The following is a 21005-nucleotide window of genomic DNA, read 5'->3' on the forward strand; positions in this document are numbered from 1 at the left end:
GGGGCAGGCTTCTGCTCTGAGTATTAGAAACATACAGCCAGTCAAAAGTCAGGCCCAGGATACAGGAGGGCCAACAGTGGCAAACTTTGGGCAGAGACGACAGACACCATGATGCTCAAAGCCAACAGCATGCCTTTCTTGTCTCTTGCAGAAGGCAGCAACTGGAAATCAGTCACTGGTCAACCGCAGTGGAGTAGCTGATACCAAACACACATTCTTCATTTTTGGAATGATACCTAGTACAATAAACTTGAGTAGATTAAAGCAAATGCAGTGGTCATATGTTCCAGACTGTCCTTGGAAATGGTACTACAATTAACAGCAGTAGTGGGATGTCCTCTGTTTTAACATAACCTGCAGATTAAGATTTACTGTGTTCTGAAAGATGTGTATTTGATATACTATAGATATCTTTCTATATATCTTTAAGCTGTTCTTTTAATAGTAAATAAATGTCTGTAGATACCAGTTGTTTTTTAGTCCTGGGCTACTGTGGTGAAGTTTCTATTTTCCATTAGAAAAGACGTTCTTAGTCTCTAAGTCACAAAGAACTCAGAGCTACACTGCTCTTCGGTGCCCTCTTCTGGCCTCAAAAGATACTGCTAGTCACCTGGATCAGACTAAACAGAGCTATTTCAAACCATGTAATTTTCAGACTATAAATTGCAAATCACAAGAGTGAAAAGAGACGGTAACAGCTCATAGTGAATCTAAGTGCATCAAACATGTAGAAAATAGGAAGAAAGACAGGCGATCCATTTGGATAGGGCTTACATTGGAAACAAGTGATTAGTGGAAAATACTTTGATGTTTTACAGTTTTATTTGCAAACCTAATGCATTCGAATCACAAAATGACAATTCCTTGACTGAATTAGTGAATAAAAACAAATACAATAAATTTTAATTTAAGTGTTAAGGTAAAATACAGATTTTTTTTTAGCATCTTAAAAATTTTGATTTCAAAGATAAGTCCACATCTTAGAACTCTTGTCTAGCTTGTATTAGATTTTAGGTTCAGCCCGCAGTAAAACACATACACACACACACACACACACACACACAGACACACACACACAGACACACACACACACACACACACACACAGAGAGAGAGAGAGAGAGAGAGAGAGAGAGAGAAGAGAGAAGAGAGAAGAGAAAGAGACAGAGAGAGACAGAGATAGGCTGGCCAATGTTACCTAAATTGTACACTTTAGCACGGAACTCAAAAGCCATGAAATTCAACTCAATTTCTGCAGTTATTGTAATCTGGATTGCAACAACACAGCAATGGATGAGTGGCTCTTGCTGATTTTTAGAAAGATCTTTCAGAGTAGGGACATTTCTCCTGCAGTTCCTGGTCATGTGGGCTCTCCTGAGGGCAAAGTGCAGGTTGGTTCATAGGGTCTTTTGCCTTCTCTGTTTCCTGTGAGTCAGTGGTTGATTGAATTATGTTCAGGTTTGATCTCTCTGGCAGGGCCATCTTTGGTGTCATGCTGTGTCATCAGAGTGTTGATATTCATTATATAGACTCATCTTACTTGCCAGATTGTCATTTCTCTGCATTTCATTGAAATGATTCTTTAACAGGGAGCTGTCTCTCCAGTATTAGTTTTTGTCTACCAGTAGAGTGCCAAAGGAAAACAGTCAAGTTAAGTTCATGATTCTGGATCTTTTCATACTAGTGTTTAATAGTTAATGGCTTTTGTACAATCCTTTAAAAGTGACTAATTATTTAAAGCATCATTAACCCTAACCCTAGCCCTAACCCTAATGCTAACCATAACTCTAACCCTAACCATAACCCCAAACCCTAATCCCTAACCCTAACCCTCTAACCCTAACCCTAACTCTTAATCCCTGACCCTTAATCCCTAACCCTAACCCTAAGACATATTTGATGAATGTTGTTATCTATTCCTTGATAATTTAATACAATACATTTTGATTGCATTTTTTCCTTCCTCCAACTTTTCCCAGTTTTCCCCCTACCTCCCTACCCTTCAACTCTATGTTTTTCCTCTCATCATAGGTCAAGTGATTAACTGCCTATTGGCCCATCAGTTCTTTTGACAAGATGCTAGTAGCTCTTGGCACAGCTTCTTGGCTCTCAGCAAAGACAAGATGCTATACAATTATGTGTACTTCCTATTCAAAATCAGTAATACTTTCTCCAAGTATCTCTGATACATTTGTTGAAAAAAGACTTTCAAGCACATAATCTAGATTTCAGCATTGTTTATTGCTGCCCAGTTACTCACTGTGCTGGGATTTCACCTGACCTGACTCTGATAGTTTTGATTCAGATTTGGACATAGAAATTTTGCTTACTTTTGTATGACATCTATATATTTTTCTTTAGATTTCAAGACTTGATTTTCCAAGTTTACGAGGGATGACAAAGTCCAGCTATCTTATAATTATTAATCAGTATTATTTCATCATTAACAGATAATTTCAGAATATTGATAGATCCACAGACCTGAAGCCAAGATGACTAGAGGACATTTAAAGATCAGCGTCATTCATAAAAAAAAAAAACTGTACTAAAGCTCAAACACACATTGAACCCCACACAATAATAATGGGAGACTTCAACACCCCATTCTCACCAATGGACAGCTCACTTAAAAAAGAAACTAAACAAGACACAGTGAAACTAATAGAGGTGATGAACCAAATGGATTTAACAGATATCTACAGAATATTTCATCCTAAAACAAAAGAATACACCTTCTTTTCAGCACCTCATGGTACCTTCTCCAAAATCGATCATATAGTTGGTCACAAAAACAACCCTCAACCAATATAAGAGGAATGAGATAATCCGATACATCCTATCAGACCACCATGGCCTAAAGCTGGTCTTCAATAATAGCAAAAGCAATATAAAATCCACATATATATGGAACTAAACAACTCTCTACTCAATGATAATTTGGTCAGGGATGAAATAAAAAAGTTAAAGACTTCCTGGAATTTAATGAAAATGTTGACACATCGTACCCAAACTTATGGGACACAATGAAAGCAGTGCTAAGAGGAAGATTCATATCACTAAGTTCACTGGTAAAGAAAATGGAGAGATCTTACACTCGCAACTTAACAGCACACCTGAGAGTTCTAGAACAAAAAGATTCGAACTCACCCCAGAGGAGTAGACAGTTGGAAATAGTCAAAGTCAGGGCTGTAATCAATCAAATAGAAACAAAGAGAACAGTACAAAGAATCAACAAAACCAGGAGCTGATTCTTTGAGAGAATCAACAAGATAGATAAATCCCTAGCCAAACTAACTAAAGGGCCCAGGGGCAACTCCAAACTAACAAAATCAGAAATGAAAAGGAAGACATAACAACAGAAATGGAGGAAATTAAAAAAAACCATCAGATTCTACTTCAAAAGCCTATATTCAATAAAACTGAAAAATCTAGATGATATGGATGGTTTTCTAGATAGATACTATATACCAAAGTTAAACCAAGAGCAGGTAAACTTTCTAAACAAGCCCGTATCCCATAAGAAAATAGAAGTCATTAAAAACCTCCAAACAACAAAAACCAAAGGCCATGTGGATTTAGTTCAGAATTCTACCAGAAAGAGCCTTAAACTCATTGGCACAGGGGGAACTTTCCTAAACAGAACTCTAATGGCTCACACCCTAAGATCAAAAATTGATAAATTGGGGGGCTGGAAAGATGGCTCAGTGGTTAAGAGCACTGACTGCTTTTTCAGAGGTTCTGAGTTGAAATCCAAGCAACCACATGGTGGTTCACAACCATTTGTAATGAGACCTGATGCCATCTCTGGTGTGTCTGAAGACAGTATGTTCACATTCATAAAATAATAAATCTAAAAAAAAAGAATTGATAAATTGGACGTCATGAAATGAAAGGCAAAGGACATAGTCAATAAAACAAATCGGCACCCTACAGATTGGGAAAAAAATCTTCACTAACTCCACATTCTACAGAGAGTAGTATCCAAAATATTTAAAGAACTCAAGAAGCTAACTACCAAAAAAGTCAAACAACTCAATCAAAAAATGAGGTATACGGGGGCTGGGGATTTAACTCAGTGATAGAGCGCTTGCCTAGGAAGCACAAGGCCCTGGGTTCGGTCCCCAGCTCCGAAAAAAAAGAACCAAAAAAAATGAGGTATAGAAGTAAACCAAGAATACACAATAGAGGAATCTTGAATGTCTGAGAAGGAACTAAAGAAATTTTCAAAGTCCCTAGTGATCAGAGAAATGCAAATCAAAAAGACTGAGATTCGACCTTCCACTAGTCAGAATGGTTAAGATGAAAACGTCAGGTGACAGTACATGTTGGCGAGGATGTCGAGAAAGAGGAACACTCCTTCATTGCTTGTGAAATTTCAAACTAGTACAAACACTCTGGAAATCAATTTGGAGGTTCCTCAGAAAATTGGAAATAGATCTACCTAAATACTCAGCAATACCACTCTCGGGAATATACCCAAAAGATGCCCCACCATGCCACAGGGGCTCATGTTCTGCTATGCTCATAGTGATATTTGCTTATTTGTGATAGCTAGAAGCTGGAAACAACCCAGATGTTCCACGACAGAAGAATAGATACAGAAAATATGGTTCATTTATACAATGGAATGCTACTCAGCTATTAAGAATGAGGACATCTTGACTTTTGCAGGCAAATGGATGGAACTAGAAAATATCATCCTGAGTGAGGTAACTCAGACCCAAAAGGACATGCATGGTATGTTCTCACGAACAGCCAAAAAAGAGTACAGAATACCCACATACAGTCCACAAATTCAAAAAGGTCAACAAGCTGAATGGCCCAAGTGAGGATGCCTCACTTGGGAGGGAGAAGAACGCAATCCCAAGGGGGGAAGGGAGGGAGGGACAGGGGAAGGAAAGGGGGTAGGGTTGGGGGGAGAGGAGAACATGATCTGGTATTGGGTGGGGGAAAAGGACTGAAGCCCTGAGAGCCAGTGAAAGAATGGAAATAGGTGACCTCTGGAGGAAGGAGGCTGGAAGGAATGTACCAGAGACCTGGAAAGTAAGAGATCCTCAGGACTTGAGGTGGGGGTGCTTGATAAAATGCCCTACAGTGGGGAGAGGAGACTTACTGAACTCATCTCCCGCAGAAAGACAGGGAATGAAGTGAGGGATGGGGTTGCTATCCCATAGTCACAGCTCTGACCCACAATTCTTCCTGTCTGAAAGAAATGCAGGGATGGGAATGGAGAAGAGCCCGAGGGAAAGAAGGTCCAGCTACAGGCTCAAAGTGGGATTCAGTTCAAGTTGAAGTCCCCAAGACTGGACACATTACTGAGGCCATGCGACATTCACATAAAGGGACCTATTATGAGTGCCCTACAAAAGACCCAACAAGCAGCTAAAAGAATCAGATGCAGATATGTGCACTCAACAAATGAACAGAAGCTGCTGACCTCTCTGGTTGAATTAGGGGAAAGCTGGAGGAAGCTGAGGAGGAGGGCAATCATGGAGGAGAAGCAGCAGTCTCAACTAACCTGGACCCCCAAGATCTCTCAAACACTGGATCACCAACCAGGCAGCATACACCAGCTGAGATGAGGCCTCCAACAGGTATACAGCAGAGGACTCCCGGGTCTTATTTCAGTCAGAGAAGACGCACCTAACCCTCAAGAGACTGGAGGACCCAGGAAGTTAGATGGGATATTCTTGTGAAGATGGGGTGGGGGAAGGTATGGGATATGGAACAGTTGGAGGGTGGACTGGGAGGGGAATAAAGTCTGGAGTGTAAAAATAAATAAATAGAAAGAAAGAAAGAAAGAAAGAAAGAAAGAAAGAAAGAAAGAAAGAAAGAAAGAAAGAAAGAAAGGAAGGAAGGAGGGAAGGAAGGAAGGAAGGAAGGAAGGAAGAAAGAGATAGCAGTGTCTCTATTCTGCTTCCTGTGTGCCCCATATCAATCCAGCAGATGGCTGTGGTGTATCTCTTCTACAGTTGCCTTCTCACATTGTCTCAGCTCTTCTGTGGGAGCACCTCCCACTGCCACTCGGTACTTCCACTAATATGTGAGTCACTCTTGTCGGTGATGTGTCTGTTAGAGGCACGATTTTCAGACATTTCTTTGAGAAAAGCTCCTGGGAACACTATTAAATGGTGCTTTGTTGTGTACAATGATATCTTGATAACAGGTTTTCCGTCTCAAGAAATTTAGATTTCCTGGGTGTAATAAAACAAAAACTAAAACAGAAAAACAAAGCCTGTCTTCCACAGTCTTTCCTGGCAATCCTATGTGGTTCCGGAGTTTCTTTTGATTGTCGCTGAAATGTCTGATGATGACCTGATGTTCATTAATTTAAAAGTCACTTGCTGCTTGGGGAGACGAAGAACAAAACACGTTTAAAATGCAAAGTCTTGTAACATATGTGGTATAGATTGTGTTTCTAGTTCTTCCTGGGCAATATTTCCAGAGACACAGCATATGCTTCTGTATTTGTTTCAAATATGCTGTTTTACAATGTCTGTCACTTGTTCTAGTATCTTGCTGTGGCATTCTCTACTATAAATGCCCAGAATAACAATGGAGAACTTGTTTTTATTTCTTTCTGATTTAAAAAAAAATTTCCCCACGGTCCATGGAGATGGCTCAACAGGCCAGCTGTTTGCTATACTAGCATGGAGAGCAGATTTTAGAAGAACAGCATCATATAAAAGCCAGGTGGGTGTGACTGTTTGTTACCTAGCTCTCCAGTGGTAGAGATGGGTATCCTCAGAGCAAACCAGCTGACTACTAGATCAACCAGTGAGCTCCAAGGTTTGAGAAACACTGTCTCAAAATGTAAGGTGGAAGATGTTCAAGCAAGATACCCAGCATCAACCTCCAGCCTCCATTCCCATGTAGAGACACACTCATATGCAAATGCACAAAATTCAAGCATATACACAGCGCATCACACACAGAAAGAAAATTTATGAAGGTTTCACGATGATCTGTCGGGCACAGTCTAACACATCTAACTGTTTTATATTATTGATTTTACTTACTCTTTCCTGAGTTCAGTCCCTCACTTCTGACGTCTTTTTAAACTTACTTACACTGCTAATTTAACCTTATCTGGTTTTTAATATCTTTTAATTCATTTTGCCCCAGGAACAAGTATTTATGGATATGGGTTCACAGCATGCTCACTGTTCACTATTTTTTTTCTTATGACTTATAGGATGTTTGATTTTTATGATTAGCTCTTGTTCATTCCTACGCAGCACCGTGTTCACCAAACATTTTAGTGTCTCAACTCCGGAGCTTCCATTTCTGCTGCTGCTGTTTCAGTATAGCAATCAAACATGGACCCTTTCTTCTTGGCATTTTCTGTACCCTATCCCTTAATTCCCTTCTTGTCCCTTCTAGTGTGCTTGGATCTCCTGCTTTACTCATCACTGCTGCCCTGGACTGTCTCTTTTTCAGTCAGTTCCTGTGTGTTTCTTCAGAGAGCACCAGAGGGTATGCATGCCCCTTTCCCATAAACACTGATGTTCTGTGGTTGACTTGGTTTTGGTTCTAAAAGATGTCAATAACATGGGAGTCGTGGAGCTGTTGGTCAATCTTCACCCACTTTTGTTTGTTTCTCTTTTGAAGCATGGTCTCCACTTGGCTATGGAGCCACAGATGGCCTTGAACTCCTCCTGATCTTTTGAGTACTGGGGATTGCAGATGTGTACCACCCTTCTGTCCTGTTACTTAGGGTCTGTGGATTACCTAGTTTCTTTCTTTCTTTCTTAATGTTGCTTTTCAGATTTTTATTTTCTGTGTGCTTGTCTGTATTATGTATGCAGGTGACTGTTGATGCCAGAAGAGGGTTCACATCCCCTGGAGCTGAAATTACATGTGGTTGTGGTCACCAGTTTTGGGTTCTGAGAACCAAATATAGGTCCTCAGAAGAGCAGCAAGGGCTCTTAACTGTTAAGCTCTTTCTATCACAGGATTTGTTTTTTAGGTCTAGGTGTTCTGTTTGTTCCTATGATGCTTCACAGAAACTCAACTCAGTAGACATGTTTGTTAGCCTTCCAGAAGACTTCTTCCTTTCTTCATGGTATTACAATATAGATTTATAACTTTTACTATTCTCTTACTTAAAACTTATTGCTTCCTTTGTACTTGTTTGATTAAGAGTCACTTTAATTTTAATTATTACTTTTTGCTACCTTTGGCTTTCCTTGAGCAATATATTTTCAAAGTAAATTATTGAGTTGAATGTTTGGAAGGTTAATCTAAATCTTTATTTCTTTACTAGATATGTCTCCAAAACTACAGTTTTCTTGCTTAAAATTCTGCTAATGAAAAACTATCTCATGAATAGCAGTTAATAACATCTTAAATCATAGACAGGAGAGAGTTGAAGCTGACTCTTTCAAAATAAGTATCAAGCCCATTTGAGCAAGAAAAAATAAAAGCAAATTCATAAGATATAAGAAACAATGATGACTGGCTTTATTATTAATCGCATAGACTTTAAAATAATTTTGTGTTCATAAGCTTAACAGCTCACATGAATGAAAATTTTTCTTCAAATAAAAGGTCAAAAGATCCATCAGTTGTCTGCCTTGAGCTTGATATATTATGCTAATTACTTTCCAATTGTAGATATTTACCATTTTCATTGTTTGCATTCACAAAGACTTGTTTGAAATTAATTTTCAACATCAAAATGTTTTCTTTTCTTTTGAAATTGATATTCATGTTACTGTTTTTATATAATATATTTTGATCATATTAATATTCTACCTCAATTCCTTTCAAATATTCCCCACCTACCTATCCATACAATGCACAAGCTCTCTCTCTCTGTCTCTCTCTCTCTCTCTCTCTCTCTCTCTCTCTCTCTCTCTCTCTCACAAAAACAAAACAACAACAACAAACCCAAACTGTAAAACAAAACCAACCAACTAAACAACCAAATAAGTAAATAAAATGAAGGCCAAAACAAACAAAATTCCAATAAAACAAAAATTACCAAAACAAAACAATAAAACAACACACACACACACACACACACACACACACACACACACACACACACAGACACTTTTTGTTGGCCAACTACTTGGAGTCATGGGGCCTGCCCTGGAGTGTGGTTGATATATTTATCCACAGATTCTCCACTGAAGAAAACTGATTTTCTACAGTCAATTTTAAGTAACTCTGGTTAGGGGTAGGACTTTGTCTGTTTCTGTCTGGTTTGAACTTGTATAGGTTGTGTGTTTGTGTGTGTGTGTGTGTGTTACAGGTTTTAAATTTTTTTGATCAAATTGCATCTTCTGTTGGTATTTATTTGGTATGTATTTATGATTTGTGAGAAATGAAATATTCAAGTTGTATAAGTGATTCTCCTTTTCTTGAATAGTAATGTTGTTCTCATTAAATGAAGAATTGTATCAATGCTTGCTATATGCAAATTTCAAAGTTCTATGTATTAATTCATTTTTTGTGCCTTGATCTGTGCTAAGATATTTTACGCATATCTTAAGCTTTATTTGAAATTTCATTCTAATGGCTAAGAATTCGTATTTTTTAAATGAGAATATAGAAATTAGGTTGTTCACTATCATGAACAATGCATGGTTTATAATTGTCATTAGTACTCTGAATGGCACAGCTGTAGAGTTCAAATATTTTCAGAACATTTTGACATTTTTGTAAATGTCCTTAGAAAATAAAATGAGCTTTCTAAACTGTACTGAAAACAAACAAACAAACAAACAAACAAAACAAAACCAAACAAACCACCACCACCAACAAACAAAACCCCTCTCGTCTCTCTGCTCTTTGTGAAAGATGAGGCTTTCACATCTATGACAAATTTTAGCTTGTCCCAAATCTAACTGTAAAACCTAAGAGCCAATGGTTGTGCTTATTCTACAGTTGTAATGAATGCTTAAAATCAGAACCTTGAAACAGAGAAGAATCTACAGATGTTCTAACTTATTGAAACCATCATGATGATAGACTTACATCTTGCATTTACTTATCCTGCCAAACCAGAGCTTCATCGTGTTTTTCAGTAAAGCAGAGTAATTAAATTAATCAAGTCACCTGGCAACAGCTATATTAGGGGACCTTTCATTCCTATGTTGCAATGAAGAGGCCCAAAGAACCAATGGTCACTTTACTCTTGGGATCAACTGATTTCAGAATGAAGGGATTGGTGTTTACTTCAGAAGGAAACTCCACAAATACTAACTTAGTGACTAAAATTTGTTTTTTTTTCATTTGAAGAGTTAATAATAAATCTGTTTCTTACATGGAAAGTTTGGATAGCCTTTTCTTTTATTTTGAAGGTATTAACAAATCAGTAAAAAATGAGAAAGTGGGTACATGAACATCTGACCATGAAACAAAACCATGGTTTGATGAATAGGGCTTGATGAGCATCAGTTCTGCAGGGAAGGCATGGAGCAATTATTGTAATGAGGCACTCTATTGAATGGCTCCCACATAAAACAGTAATTGGAAATAAGCAATTACTTAAAATTACATAGGTGGAAGGTGGTGCCTCATTTGACTAGATTTGAATTTATCATGCACCCATGAACTGCAAATTAATATTGGAGTGAGCGTGACAGATCCTGTGTACTCTGAGAGGTTTCTCTAAAGTAAACTTTGTATGGAGTTGATATTATGCATGGAAAGAGAGAATTCTAAAAGGTGACTAATGTAGGTGGCTGCTAGGTTAAAATAGTCATGTTACAATGCATATAAAGGTAAATTCCATTATAATGTCTCATTATGAAGCTTGGGAATGTGTGTTAGAATGTGGAAAGGGAGAAGTCAAGAAATTTGGTCTTAGTTATTTTCATATCATAAAAGTTAAAATGTGTATCACAGAGAGAGAGAGAGAGAGAGAGAGAGAGAGAGACAGAGACAGAGACAGAGACAGAGACAGAGAGATAGACAGAGACAGACAAAGACAGAGAGAGACAGAGAGACAGAGAGACAGAGACAGAGAGACAGAGAGATAGACAGAGACAGAGATAGACAAAGACAGACAGAGAGAGAGAGAGACAGAGAAAGAGTGAGCAAAGAGTCACTCTTCCCTAGGACTTGAGGATATTCCATGTAAGTTGGTTCCTATTCTGTGTAAAACTTTTTTTATTTTCTGTGAGTTTTATAAGTGGAAAAAGACAAGGATGGTAGATTCCACATGTACATTCAATGTGTATAGCTGCTGTTTGAAATTTGCATTCGCAGAATGAAATAATATCACATGAGAAGATTATTTTAGATCTTTAAGCTTTCTTTGGTTTACATCTTCTTATATAATTAATCTATGAGATAACTGTAAATTAGGTAAATATTATGAAGGACTGTTTATTTGGAAGTGAGTCATATCAATGGACTCTTGAGCATATCTTACAAAGCTAGGAACTAAATGACTGGAAAGTTAATTGACTTGAATTTTATGACAGGGCTTCCATCACTCAAGCATGGATGAAGGTCACCACAGATTCAGCCAAATCAACCTCTAATACCTTGTCTATATAGCAGTGACGTGTAATGGGGAACATGAAGCACCTTGACTCACTGAAACAAGTAGAAATGTTCAATACATGCTGTAAACTTGTACACCACAAACACATGCTGGGTGGTGGAGGGCTGGAGAGATGGCATAGCAGTTAAGAGCACTATCATTTGCAAGAAAAGCTGTTTAGGCAAAAGGGTATATATTATGTGACAAACACTACAGCTTCCACGGTGAGAGTTTTTTCTTTTGGGGAAACCACTGGAGGTTGCATGGGCAGAGGGCAGATATGGAGCAAAAAGGAGAAATGGGTTTGGGATACGTGATGTGAAATTCACAAAGAATCAATGAAACTTTTTAAAACAAAACAAAACAAAACAAAAAAGGATGCTTTTCCAGAGGACCCAGGTTCAATCTCCTGCATCCTCATGGCAGTTCACAACCATCTGTAACTCTAGTCTCGGGAGTCCAACTTCTTTTGGCCTCTATGAGCAATGTATGCATATGGTCCACAGACCGGCAGGTAGGCAAATCACTCATACACTTAAGGTAAAAACAAAACAAAACAAAACAAATATACCTCAAATATATGCTAGGAAGTATTGAACTGTGGATATCAAGACAAAAATGACTCTATATCTATATTCAGTATAAACAGACTGAGACTAGAGACACAGATAAGTGACTTTGATTCTAGTTATCTATGCATTGGTTTTGTAATTTAAATCCAGAGTCTAAGCAGTTCTGGGATCACAGGTTTTAACTGCACTTGAACTTCATATGAAATAACATGAATGTGACCTGAAGCAACTTATAAATTGTAACCTTTTAATAAAACTACCCTCGAAGGAGAAAAAAAAGTAGCTTGAAATATCAGGACACTATACATTTTAGCAGCAGTCTTAATTACTTGATGCATCTTTTACACATGACAATGACTTTGGATCAAATCAACTCTTCTTGCTCTATTCCTCCATGTTCTTCTCTCATTCTCCTAAATTTACATGTCCTATTTTTTTCTTAAAACATATATAATGTACCGAGTTCAAGTAGTGTTGTCCATGTGCTCATGGTACAGGGTTGCCCACTGGAGCATAAGCAACCTTCCAGGGATTACATTTCTGAAAGCAAGCAAGCAAGCAAGCAGGCAAGCAAGCAAACAAACAAGGAAACTAAAGTTTTCTCTCCCCAAATAGTGGATAACTACCTGTAACTCCTTTTTGACCCTCCATGGGAATACATCCAAGAAATAAATATAAACAGATTGCATATAACCTCCAAGTGAATAAATACAGTTTTGCAAGAATATTGGTTAGAAATCTCCTCTTTTACTAGCTGATGACAGTAAACCACTTTCCCACTGCCTACAGAACACTCTTGACATATAATGGTCCTCAAGGTAGAGCATCCAAACATAGCCACCTCTTGGAGCTCAACAATTTACAAAGAACAATAAAAATGAGGAGAAAGGTCCCTCGCTTTTTATATTGTATTGTATATCTTTTTGTTTGCAGTTCATTATTACAACTAAGTGGTCCCTTCATTACCTACAGAGACAATTTTAAGCTATCAGAAACCTGCCTATGAATTTTGTATTTGGTGTTGTGAATACCAGCCCTTGCCCTTTCTCCTGAGCTACCCTGTCTGGTTTCCTTAAGATAAAGCATATACTTAGGTGTTAGCATCCTATTATCTCTTCCTTATCTCCTGGCAATAGATCTTCAAACCACTTTTTGTTCATTTGTTTTTTTTTGTTTGTTTGTTTGTGTTTCGCAGATGTCAGGCTATTGTTTGGTAGGAGCATTTCAGAGGATCAACGTCCTTGAAGACCAAATCAACTCCCCCCACTTTTATTTATTTATTTATTTATTTATTTATTTATTTATTTATTTATTGAATGAGTAACTGTTCTCTGGTAATTATAGATCAGGGTGAGTAACTTGCTACAGATAGAGTTTCTAGAACAAGTCATATGACAGTCTATAATTATGCAGAAAATTGCTGAAATGCTTCATGTTAATCAACAGGCTGTGCGAAGAAAAAAAAATAACTCTTCCAGAACCCTTTAATTCATTCCATGAGAAGAATGTAAGGGTAGGCAATCGGCGTATCAATGGCATTATCTACAGAACTCAAACTAAAAATATTAAAGACAGTGCATGCTGAAGGAAATAAGTCAGCAGTTAACACATTGAGCTAAACTACACTTGTCACACCGGAAGATTTAGTGTGTTCTAGTAAGGGCCATTTGTTTTGATTCTGCGACTGGGTTCTACAACACGACCTAGGCTGACTTTGAGTCCTCCTACCTTAGCCTCCCAAGTATGTGATTAGAGATGTGTTACACCATTAAGCCAATCTGTCTCAACTGCCAGCCCCTCTGCTGAGCCTCCTGTTAGTGTCTGGTTGGTCTCCAGTCACCATTCTCATCTGGAAGGTTATGGTGGGTATGATGATGCCCTTCTAACATATATGATTGTACCGAATTCTCCAAAGAAACATGGGAAAAGAGATAAACTCCACTTTACAGATGAGGACTGCAACTCAAGGCATCCATGCCTTGCATTGCTCAACTCCACCAAACACACAGCCTTTTTGTAGACCCCTATTTGTCAGAAGTCCCTTTCTCTGATTTTCAACTGTGCTGGGAAAAGGACTCAGGGAACCCTGTCTAGTGCATGCCTGATGCCCACAAAGGTCAGAAGAAGACATTATATCTGGAATTACAGATGGTTGTGAGTCTCCATTTGGGTACTGGGAAGTAAAATGTTGCTCCTCTGAAAAGACAAACACATGTTCTAAACGACTGAGCCATCTCTCTAGCTCTGTTTCTCACAATAGCTTTTTACTTTGTTTTTCTTCCGAGAGTTATCAGCTTCTAAAGCACATGTCTTGCTTCCTTTTGAATGCCCACATCCAGAGGAATGGCAGAGAAGTAAACAGCAAGTGCTCCTCACAAAGTTTGTAGAATTTCTGAACGAACGAATGTGGAAGACATGTGGAAATGGAAAGTATAAACAAAACATAAAAATCAATGATTTATTATTTTACTCTCATTTTTATACTTGAGATATAGTTGTTGGGCTCTGCAAAGCTCACTTATATTTCTAGATCATGGTGGGTTCAGGGAGTGTCGTGCTAGCCAAGAGCAAGGGTTGTGTCTTGGTGACACAGACTGAAGAGCAGTGCTCACGGCTGCAGGCGGAGTGAACTGGTTGTATCACTGGATTGCTAGAAAGTCAAGTTCACAGCTGTGTTATCAGGAAGCACTCTGCATAAGAAACCCAGGATTTCATCTCGACAATGTGGTGAAGCAAATGAGTAGACATCTGCATGATTAAAATATCAACACTGGACCACTTTCTTTTCCCTTTCTGCTTCCAGGAAGTCCTCATCATGGAGACACACTTACACTGCAGTTTCTGTGTCTCAGATTGCCCTGGCCAAAGGCTCTGAAACAGAGATGAGAAATTCTAAGTATTCACAAACAACTCCAGAAACAGGTGGATGCTGATACAGCAAACAATGGATCTAGAAAGGAAGAAGCCTAATTTTCAGTCACTAAAACAGAGACCAAGTGGACCATCTCTCCACACGTTTTTCCTGTGTCCACTTGGGCTGTTGTTTCTTCACCTGTTTATAGTATTGGCTGGGAAGTACAGAAACCACAGGCTTTTATTTCAAACAAACAAAATGAAGAACCAACTAAAAGAAGTTTAAAGTACCACACAGGGCATGATCTTTTACTACACAAGTGAAAGCCACAAATAGTATCATCTAAAGTCAATTTTATGACCACAAAGACCAAGTAGCAAGGAAACAAACTGTTAATGCCAAGGGCAAAAGTAGAGAAAATAATTGACAGAGAAAAGGGTGGTCCTAAAATGGATATATTATCCTTAAACAAATAATAGGTGGAAATGTCCCTGTGCAAGTGTCTTGTTTTGCAAAATTGCCCCTTCCCAGTTTGTGAAATTCTGATGAGGAAGGACAGAGAAGGTACACACTGATAAAGTTGTTGAGTCCCCAAGAAGGCAGACAACATCTCACAGGCTTTCCCCAAAGAAAATGAAATCCAACCAACCACACACAAGCCTAATTATTTCCAACCGACAAAAATAAATGAAAAAAGGAAGACATTAGCATCAAAGTGTTTCTACCAGAATGAGAAATGAGATCTGAGGATGATGAGGAGAAAACAAATGAGTAAACAATTCTTTAAAATGAAGAGACATGCCACAAAGGCAATAATTATTGAAATAACCTAGGGCAAGATGACTAAGCCAGAGGACACAATACATATGGGCTCTGTGGGGTAGAGGAGGAACAGGAAAACCTGAGCAGGCGAGAGTTGACATTCAATTTTTTTATGTTAAAGAAACACGAATCACAACACAAACAATATATATGCATATACACACATATACACATATCTATTTATTATTTTCTTCTTTATTCCCTAGAGACTTGAGGACTCTAAATAATTGTGCCACATTTTTCTCTAACACATACTTTAGAGGAGTTTGGTGATGGAGAGAGTGGTTCTTACTTTTTGATCAATGTATTTGTTGTCTTCAACTGTGGGCCGCTTGGGGTTGTCACAGGATGAGGAAGAGGTAGAGGGGAGAATTCTGAAGAGACAGCAGGTGTCCTGTTGCTGGCGGTCAATGAACTGCTTCATGAAGCTTTCCCTTTGTGAATGAAGCACATGATTGCGGTTATTCAGGAAGTGGAACAGGAGGGGGCATTTCACAGAGACCACAAAGCAGTGCAGACGATCACAGAAATCAAGAGGTGTCATACCAAGGGCGATGGCTAGATTTAATTATCAAATTATTTAACTTCGAGGAACAGCTTCCTGAATCCTTGCAAACTCTTGTTTAAAGACATAATGTCCCTGAAATAGCTTAAAAGCAAGGGTATCCAATAACTGATGGTGTGATTTGAATCCTACCGTGGTAATGAGATGCTTTATTTTTTCCCCTACTACTTGAAAGAATTAATTCATCTTTTCAAACTTCTATTCATCGTAAAGGTTCTTGAGAGATAATTTTATGTTTAAAAATTCAAAAGGAAAAGACTTCATCTGATCATTAAAATATGAAAAATTTAAATAACTAATGCAAGTCAACAACTTAAAATCAGAAAAGGAAATATTGTCATGCTGTCATGTGTAACTTGGCAATACTTTGATTCTTTGGTCACAAGTAGGCTGCATACAAATGGTGGTCCCCTGTAGTTGCACTGTATATCCAGTAATGCGATAAGCATCATTGTCTGCACCAGCACATCTGATGTTGACAAAATGGTGAAAACACCCAGAACACTCTCCAGGCATTAAGTGACACGATCGTCTTTTTCTACTGGAATTTCAAGTGTTTCGGCACTGCCCCTAATCTCATACTTCCCTAATCCCTCACCAAGATATTTACAGATAAATAAGTAAATAAATAAAAAAATTAGTAAAGTTTATACGATTCCGATTGTATCTGGGGCTTTTCAAGTTATCGTTGGAAGACTTTCCTCTAATTATTAAAAGCAAGGCAGTTCCAAGCACCTTAAGGATGCATTTGTTTAGTAGAAAGGCGAAGCTAGTGTAACTGAATCAGTGTGGATTTAAATGTTAGGGTTCTTTTAACCAGAGGGAAGCAGATTACACTGTGACCAGACAGCCATATATGCCAAGGCTGCTTTAACAAACACCTCCCAGAGCCGGGTGCCCGATATACTTAAAGATAAAGTGCTCAGCCTGCAGTCTAGCCTCGTTCACGCTCTAAGCAAAGTTCTCCTTGTCTATACCTGGGAGGTCTAATGACAGATAAGTCTTTAGAGGGAGGCAGGGACCCAAATTTGTGTCTCACCTGCTTCTTCCCTGAAGAGATTGCTCATGGGACCCAAAGGCTTTGTATCACAAAGGCAGGGAGAAGACCAGGAGATAACATTTTCAAACACAACCACAAACTTACCCACATGCCAGTCTGAAAGAAGGCTGAGGTAAGCTTGGATGGTAAGCCATGCTGTGAAGAGATACAGTCAAAGAAATAATTTGATACCTGATCTTAGGAACTGTAAAATCTGAAGGAAGTTTTGAGATTTTCACCATTTGCGGTCTGTTTGGGAATTTTTCGAAGATTCTCAAGCGCAAAGGAAGTTTTTCTTTGGTATCTGCGTTCGCTTCACTTTGTTTTAACTAAAGGGGGGTCGGGGGTGGAGGGAGAAGAAAAAAGGATCCCATTTTAAGGAACAGTTTCAGACTTGAGAGAATAACATGTAATTACATATATAACCACTAGGTGGCAGAAAAGGCCCACCATGCACATCACCTAGTAGTCCCTGAGATTGTTCTAAAACTTGAGATCCGGGGAAGAACAAAGTTAACGACAAACTAAACCAATTTAAAATAAAATGCAGAGGAGGGTTTTGTTGTATTCTCAATGACAAGTCTCCTTCAATCCCACTCATCATCTTTAGCTTTTACTTACAATTAAACATTTGGATTAATTTTACACACAGACTTGCTTATCTCTTCAGCTAAATTCATATTTGTACAAATTTGATTTCAAGTAAGCCGAGGTTCATTTGGAGCCGACATGAAACTAGGAATCAATTATTAGCTTGAATTCAATCCAATGCTGGTTTTTCTTGTGAATTCTTCTCACTCCTTACCACCTCTTAAGAGGAACCACTCTGTGGATTGCAGAATCTTTCAATATCTTCCCTGTTTTCTATCCCTCTCTAAACCATAACAACGTTCCTACTAATTCACAAATGGGTTAAGCAGGCATCAAATCCATTCACCCACGGCCCCTTGTGAAATGTGCTTTGACTTTAAAATGACAAAATTTAGATCGGGAAATTATCAGTGGACGTCCAGAAAGTTTTGATAATTGGAAGGGATGGGTGAGATGATAATGATGATGGTGGTGGTGGTGGTGGTGGTGGTGGTGGCGGTGGTGGTGGTAAAGCTCTAGCACCCAGGGCCACAAAACAAAAAAACAAGGAATCTTCATGGCCTGCAATCTGAAATGTAACTCATCAATGAAAAAAATGACAAAAAGTAACTTTCATCAGTGAAAGCTTATGAAAAAGTAACTGACTCCTAACAGGCCACTGATATACAACTGTTAAAAATTTTCCAGTGGTAAGCAGGGTCTAGAAGGAAAGAAAAAGCTGCTGACTTATTAAGACCGACCAGACGGCAAGGCGATCAGTGATAGCAGGCCAGAGACAGATGAGGTTGACAGTGTAGGTAGGTACCTGTTTAATTGCATTCACTGACTCATGTGTTTAGACACTTGTGCTGTCAGCTCTCGAACCAATCTAAGGATCCAGACTCTGTGCAAAATTCTGGGGCAATAAAAATACATGTGTGCCTGCAATTTCCCCCTACCCAGCTCATATCACAATCCCACTAGATAGTTGAATAAACAATTACCTATAAAGATAATGTTTACCATGGAAGGGATATTGACCAGAGTGCTTGGGAACCCAAGGCAAGAGTGAAGTGAGAAGTAAGAAAAATAAGCCATGGTATTATTTCCCCCACCCTGACAGACCTCCCAGGCTGCAGAATGACAGTGTGTGACTCAGGTCGCCACCGCTGGGCAGTGAGCGGGTCTAAGCTCTTCAGACTTAATTGTGTTTTCTGCTGGCATGAGACGAAATGGTAAAGTGTACGTTGGTTAGATCATCTCATTGAAGTGAGAATCCGAAGATCTTCCTAAAACCCTCTCCATCTGTTGACTCCTTCGATCCTCAGTAGAACCTCCCTGACTGGACCTTCACAAACCCTGTTAGAGTTCTCTGCTCCCAGGTTAGCTCCTTATCACCCATTCCTGGGTACAAAAATCTCAATCTAAAACTGATCTGTTGTTATTCCAATAGTTTAAAACAAAAATGGTCACAGCCTTCCATTTGGACTCAAAATCTCATTTCCTTCCTCTCCACCTGTGAAGCTCTAGCTATCCGTGTGTTCACTTCACATCCTTTTTAGACCTCACAAACACATGGCCCCTCATTTCTACTGTATCCTCTGTTGCCCTATCCCTTCTTTCTTAAACTTCATGAACTTCAAGTTGTTTTTGTGATTTTAATTTCTCACACAGTTTTTTTAGAGGATGCTTTTCTGGTCACTGAAGATTTTTCATAGTGTATTGAGCTGGGCTATAGAATGTGACTGTTCACATAGATCAAGACAATGAGAAATCATCAGTTTCTTCAAGTTCAGTCTAGTACATGTTTTAACAGTTTTCTAGGCTGCTGCAGCAGTTCTGAAAAGACCGGCAGCTCTGTGAATCAGAAGCTACCAACCCCTCCAGCATCAATGAATTAACTTCAGAATCTAGGCTTCCTGTGATCGTGGAGGGTTCACCACATCTTGACTTCCTGTTATTCTTTGCTGGCTTGTGGCTCATTCTTCCACCCTTACTTGAATGTCAAATGCCTTCTTCCCAGTGCCTGTCCTGAATCTCCTTCCTGTTTCTCCAATAAAGAATGTAAACATCAGATCCAGGATGATTCCTGACACTCCTCATCCAGAATGAATTTATTTATTTCTTCAAAGGCCCAATTTCCCAGTAAAGTCTGGTTCCGAAGCTCAGTAGGTTTGAGGAAACACTGTTAAATCCACCATGCACATCATCATTTCAAGGAGTTTTGTTTCATATAAGCTATGTCAAGCATTTTCTCCAAGAATATGAGGCCCAGGGGGCTGTAGGGTTTGTTTCTTCACATTCATTCTATCTGTGTCCTGGCACAGTAGTTAACATGAAATCAGCTAAAAAAAAAAAAAAAAAACAAACCTGTCACCAAGTAAATGACACTAAGTGGGTGACAGAGAAATTCTGCCACAGATTTTGTAGAAACAAACAAAAGCCTGGTAGAGTGGACAGAGGTGTAGACAGTGTCTGTGTGTTAATTGGGCAGCTTAACTTTTCTTATGTAGCATGTAGGAACCCTCTATTTTCAGAATGAGATAAAGTTAGACTCTTGTGGCATTTAACTGATCGTGATGTTTGTCACTGAAAAGCTGATGAATATGTGGACATGTTCGTCAAGGGCATGAAGGGGATATATCAAATTATAGCCAATCGAGCCCTAGAATACAGTGACCAATACAGTAGACTAATAATATTTTTAAAAAATCTCCTTGCTTTCATGTTTTAAAAATGGATCTTGTCGAATTCTAATTTGCATTGGGGATATTAATATTCCCAAGAGCACTTAAGCTCCTTCAGGGCAGGATTCCACTTTTAAATTTTCTTTCATAGCACCTCCCAGAGAGTGAAAATAGAATATGGTTGGAAACAAATTGAAGCTCAGCAGGAGTTGGTCATTGAACCACCACACTGTAAGGAGCAAAGCTCTTTTGAATAACTCAGAAGGTTCTCCGTGGTTCTGCAAATCCTCCTTTTGAATGGTGAGAACCATGGATGCTCAGATATACAGTTGGTTCAGGAGAGAACAGAGGGAGAGAGGATGCTTGCAAAGGAGCAGTGAATTGCCTCCTATGAGCA

The 21005-nt window shown here is 38.8% G+C and overlaps 1 protein-coding gene across 7 annotated transcripts in view; it reads right to left on the reverse strand.

Annotated features, from left to right (window-relative positions):
* Nucleotides 1–21005, reverse strand: part of Nalcn (sodium leak channel, non-selective) — a 352387-nt gene that overhangs the window by 70353 nt on the left and 261029 nt on the right. For all 7 annotated transcript variants that reach the window (NM_001393695.1, NM_001393694.1, NM_001393693.1 and 4 more), the window contains 2 exon segments: nt 16040–16181; nt 17544–17680. In NM_001393695.1, coding sequence (NP_001380624.1) covers nt 16040–16181; nt 17544–17680 — 279 coding nt within the window.

The sequence above is a fragment of the Rattus norvegicus genome, chromosome 15, assembly GCF_021556685.1.
Source record: "Rattus norvegicus strain SHRSP/BbbUtx chromosome 15, alternate assembly SHRSP_T2T, whole genome shotgun sequence".
In the NCBI taxonomy this organism is placed as follows: domain Eukaryota; kingdom Metazoa; phylum Chordata; class Mammalia; order Rodentia; family Muridae; genus Rattus; species Rattus norvegicus.